This window comes from Nicotiana tabacum, chromosome 12, assembly GCF_000715075.1.
Source record: "Nicotiana tabacum cultivar K326 chromosome 12, ASM71507v2, whole genome shotgun sequence".
Classification (NCBI taxonomy): domain Eukaryota; kingdom Viridiplantae; phylum Streptophyta; class Magnoliopsida; order Solanales; family Solanaceae; genus Nicotiana; species Nicotiana tabacum.
Genome location: NC_134091.1, coordinates 24497812 through 24502856, shown reverse-complemented (window position 1 = coordinate 24502856; position 5045 = coordinate 24497812). Strand labels below are relative to the sequence as shown.

Here is a 5045-nt window from a genome sequence, read left to right as displayed (position 1 = left end):
TGCATTATAATTTTAATACACCACACCAAACAGTAGATAAAAAATAATATCTGCATAACTAATGCTTGCATTACTAACCCATGCATTACTAATCCATGCATTACTAATATACCTTATTCCGCATTATTCTTATACACCGTACCAAACGACCCATTAGAGTAATTGGTAATCAACTTGAACACGTAGTCCACGTACCTACAGTCCCTTTTGTCTTGTAGCTTTTTTGTTGAAGTTCGAGATGTGTGTGTGTATATATATATATATATATATATATATATATATATATATATATATATATATATATATATATATATATATATATATATAACTTAACTTGAAGCAAACTTTATTGGATAAGAAACATGGCAAAAATAGAGCTAAGTTATTTGCTTTTAGTTCTTCTTGTACCAGAGCTATGTTCACAACTTGCAATAGCTGCTTCACCAGTGAAGTTACTTCCAGGATTTAAAGGACCGCTTCCTTTTGAACTGGAAACTGGGTGAGAAACTAGAAATTAATAACGCTATTTTAGTTTCCTCAACATGTTTGTAGTTTTCTTTGTGAGAATCATTATATATTAGTATGGTTTAAGTTTTGATATTAATTAGATTAAAACTGTGTTTCCAGGTATATTGGAGTGGATGATTCAGAAGATACGCAACTATTTTACTATTTTATAAAGTCGGAGTCTAATCCAGAATCAGACCCTATTCTACTTTGGATAACAGGAGGCCCTGGTTGCTCTGCTTTATCAGGGCTTATCTATGAGATAGGTATGTCATACGAGTTTAAGTTCTATAGACAGATAGTTTTAATTTGGTAAGTTAGTAAAATGATAACTTCACTTTCGTGGTGGGTAAATTAAGTTCAGTTTATTATGACAAAAAATAGTCTTTTAACTTTATGTTATTCTTGGACTAAAACGGCCTAATAACATGGTATAATATTTTCTTGTTTTGGGCAAGCTTGCACGTTTTTCTAAAAGGTCTCTCGTTTTTTTTAGAGATCGTTGCACCTTATATATAGGCTTCCAATTTTTTTAGCTGTCAATGCAGGACTTTATTCACACACTCAACAATCTCCCCTCGAACTAAGTTTCACGTGGCCTATCACCATTCCACGGGTCAATTTTCGAGATTCATGTGTGCCACCCACATTATCAGAGTATTTATCTGCCATCACCATATTCATCATGTTGAATCTGAGCTCTGATACCAGGTGTCGGGCTCAACTACCCCGAAGATAATTTTCATGGTATGACATTGTCCGCTTTAGACGAAGCCCACATGGTTTTTCCCAAAAGGCCTCTCGTCATTAACAGATCCCTAATCTTATATGTTGCCTCACAATCTTTGCACTTAGCAATGTGGGACTTTGTTCACACACTCAAGAGTTATAGCGGGTAAAATTCAGTAACTATACGTGGGATTAGCCCCTTTATTTGACCGAAGAAATTAAAGCTCTTGATTTCACACTACAAGCTAAAGGGTAGACTTTGGGTTGTGATCATTTAGAACACCCCAGAATAGTGTTATACTGGAATTGAATCACCAAATTTTCTGGCTTTCGACAAGACATTTAGGTTACTCCCTTACTAACTTTTTAGCTTATGAATATATGAAGGACCAATAACTTTTGAGCCAGTGGAATACAATGGGAGTTTGCCTACAATGATACTGAATCCTTACTCATGGACAAAGGTGAGTACTTGATTGTGAATTATAACTGTTATATGTACATAAGGTTTCTGCACAGCACAAAATGTTGAAAATATGATGGAATTATTAGGTGGCAAGCATTATTTTCTTAGACTTACCAGTGGGCACTGGATTTTCCTATGCAAGAACTCCAGCAGCTTTACAATCATCAAATTTACAAGCAAGTGATCAAGCATATGAGTTCCTTTACAGGGTAATTAGATTCTTCACCAAATTATTAGTTAAATTTATTTTCTCCTTTGCCCTTCAATGTTATTCAATAAGAAGAACAGCCAATAATTTAATTTGTTTGCAGTGGTTCCTTGATCACCCAGAATTCTTAAAAAATCCATTGTATGTTGCCGGCGACTCGTATTCGGGGATGCTCGTTCCCATCATTACTCAAATTATAGAAACTAGTAAGACTATATTTGCCCTCAAATAGGTAAGATGTTCAGTTCTTGTACTATGCTCTCACATTTTGTGGCCTTGTGATATGCAGAGAATGAAATGGGAATCAAACCATTTATGGATCTTAAGGTTTGTCATTTTTCTTATATTTATTCTCTTTTCCCTTAGGGATAAGTAGACGGATTATATACCAACTCAGAATTTGTAACGAAATTGTTATCAGAATGTCACGACTCAAGCTCATAGCACTTATTGTCCGCTTTGGGCCTAGACCCGCACGGATTTGTCTTTCGGGCTATGTCACCTCGAGCCCCAAAAGCGCGCGTACCATGTGTACTTGTGTGGTGCCTTATAAAGCTCATCACTTTCTTCTCCCATTCCGATGTGAGATTCGTCTAAGGTGACATGTGCACCCCTTCTTCATAAGCTTGTCAGCCTAGAAGTCTGCCAGTCCTGCTTGACCCGCCCTCATCAGCCCATCACACAAAAATAAAAGTCACTGAAGAATGTCAGCTGATTTGCAAAATGTAAGACCTGATATCTCTCTTCAAATGGTTTCAGGGATATTTACTCGGAAATCCATCGACTTTTAAAGGTGAAAAGAATTACGAGATTCCATTTGTTTATGGAATGGGACTTATTTCTGATGAACTCTATGAGGTTGGTTTTCCTTTGGTGTTATATAACATGTTAAATAAGTCCCACCTTCAGTTATGCGCTTTATTTAATTTGCTTACATTGCCGTTAGAACTAATTGATTTCCCTTTCTCAAATAGTCATTGAAGAGAAACTGTAAAGGAGTGTACCAAAATACTGATCCAAGCAATACACAGTGTTTGCAAGATGTTCAGACTTTTCAAGAGGTTGGATCCTATTTTGAGGAAAATCAAATATCATCTGCTTGTTTTATTTGGCATTGACAGGTTCATTAACATACTGACCATATGCAGCTTCTGAAAAGAATTAACAATCCCCATATTCTGGAGCCCAATTGTCAGTTTGCTTCACCAAAGCCACACCTATTGTTTGGTCAAAAAAGATCTCTTAATGTGAAGTTTCATCAACTTAACAATCCTCAACAACTTCCTGCACTAAAATGTCGCGTGGGTACTCATCAACATAGTCTCGCATTCTTTATGCTATCGGTTTTTTGTTTCACTGATATACTTACAAGAATTTACAACTTGCACTTGATTTAGAATGATTGGTACATACTTTCTTCTCATTGGGCTGATGATAGCCAAGTTAGAGAGGCCCTCCATATCCGAAAGGTACGTTAGTTCTTGTTGGTAAGGGGAGCCTTGGAGCAATTGTAAAGTTGTCTCTGTGCGATCAATAGGTCACGAGTTCCCGCCGTGGAAGCAGTAATGCTTACATTAGGGTAAGTTGTCTACATCACAACTCCTTGGGGTGCGGCCTTCCCCAGACCCTGCGTGAATCGGCCGGGCTGCCCTTTTCTACGGTAGTTGTTGAAGAATAACAAAATATGACAAAGTGTGCTACACAAAACTAAAATATGATCAATTTGATTACAGGGAACTATTGGAAAATGGGTGAGATGTGCAAGTTTGCAATACCAAAAGACAGTCATGAGTAGCATACCATATCATGCAAACCTCAGTGCTAAAGGTTACAGATCTCTTATATACAGGTTGAGTAAGAATACCAGTGGCGGACCCAAGATTTTGTGCAAGCGGGTTCAATCGTAGAAGTACATAACTTTAGTCGTAAAATTGTAGTTGTCAAGTGGGTTCAAATAAAATATTTAAACAAAATTTACGCAGCTTTAATCCTAATTTATACATATACACTGTATTAATTTTTGACGTGCGTCCGCCACTGAAGATAGTTGAACCCGCTTGCCGCCACGTGCGTCCGCCACCGAAGAATACTGTGTTTGCAAGATGGGAATAACTACCAACACAAATAGTTGAAGATTATTATCTCTGTGAAATAAAATAGTTGCTTTTCTATGTTTTTTGAATTAAGCGGTGGAGATCATGACAAGGTTGTTACCTTCCTATCAACTCAAGCATGGATAAAATCTCTTAACTACTCCATTGTTGATGATTGGCGACCGTGGATCGTTGACAATCAAGTTGCCGGGTTAGTTCTTGATCAAAGACATTGTACACTAATCATAAACTCTAGCAGTGTATAGAACTTAAACTCTTTTTTTTTCTTTCTTTTGAACAATCTCAGTTACACGAGAAGTTACTCAAATCGGATGACATTTGTTACAGTGAAGGCAAGAGAATCTCCTACTGAACTAGTCTCTCAATCTATCTCTTTCACTTTCTTTTCTCGCTTAAGTTTGCAGATAAAAAATTGTGAAATTGATGTTTAAATTGTATTATTTTGTTATAGGGGGCAGGCCATACTGCACCAGAGTACAAGCCTCGTGAATGTCTGGCCATGCTCAAGAGGTGGATGTCTTACAAGCCCTTGTAATCAACAAATGTATCATACTTTGTAATCACTGTCGAGATTCCATTGGCACAGTTCAAACATTCATTTCTTATTTCAAGGGGAAAGGGTTTTAATTTTAATAGAATAAAATCAAAGTCAAGGTTCAGTTGTTAGTAGTATAAATATATATATTATGAAAATGTGTCAATAAAATGATATGGCCTGAAGCTAAGGTGTCTGCCTCTCTTCTTCAGCTAGAATTATATGAACCATGTCTAAGAAGTTCTATTCCACTATTCCAGCATTATACTTGAATTTTCACAAGATAAGATCGATCCCTTAATTGCTGCCAATGAGTCAAAGGACTCAAGAACAGTAAGATGGAAACTCTTTCAACTAATGAAACTTAGGGCGTCCAATTCGTGGTCTCAAATAACGACTTCATCCTAATGTAACTTTTAAGTTTTAATATGCTGAGTGTGTAAAAAGATATTTAGAACAATCAGACTCACTGTAATTGCCGAACCT

The 5045-nt window shown here is 36.6% G+C and overlaps 1 protein-coding gene across 2 annotated transcripts; it reads left to right on the top strand.

Moving 5' to 3' along the window:
- The first annotated feature begins 331 nt into the window (after positions 1–331).
- Positions 332–4746, top strand: LOC107804814 (serine carboxypeptidase-like 7). 2 transcript variants are annotated; one of them, XR_001652309.2, is made up of 14 exons: positions 332–499; positions 628–773; positions 1624–1700; positions 1789–1911; positions 2014–2116; positions 2200–2237; positions 2670–2768; positions 2885–2971; positions 3059–3211; positions 3308–3379; positions 3644–3737; positions 4098–4214; positions 4311–4356; positions 4476–4746. XR_001652309.2 is itself a non-coding variant. In XM_016628747.2 (14 exons), the coding sequence occupies exons 1-14, from the start codon at positions 363–365 to the stop codon at positions 4557–4559; spliced, it is 1398 nt and encodes a 465-aa protein (XP_016484233.1). In that variant the 5' UTR covers positions 332–362; the 3' UTR covers positions 4560–4746. The 2 variants fall into 2 exon arrangements, 1 of the variants encoding a protein (XP_016484233.1); XM_016628747.2 differs by having other exon boundaries at positions 3644–3759.
- Positions 4747–5045: the final 299 nt, after the last annotated feature.

Coding starts and splice junctions, on each gene's coding strand:
- LOC107804814 (XM_016628747.2), top strand. CDS start 363: ATGGCAAAAATAGAGCTAAGTTATTTGCTTTTAGTTCTTCTTGTACCA. Junction 1,912..2,013: donor CATATGAGTTCCTTTACAGG/GTAATTAGATTC, acceptor ATTTGTTTGCAG/TGGTTCCTTGATCACCCAGA. Junction 2,238..2,669: donor AACCATTTATGGATCTTAAG/GTTTGTCATTTT, acceptor AAATGGTTTCAG/GGATATTTACTCGGAAATCC.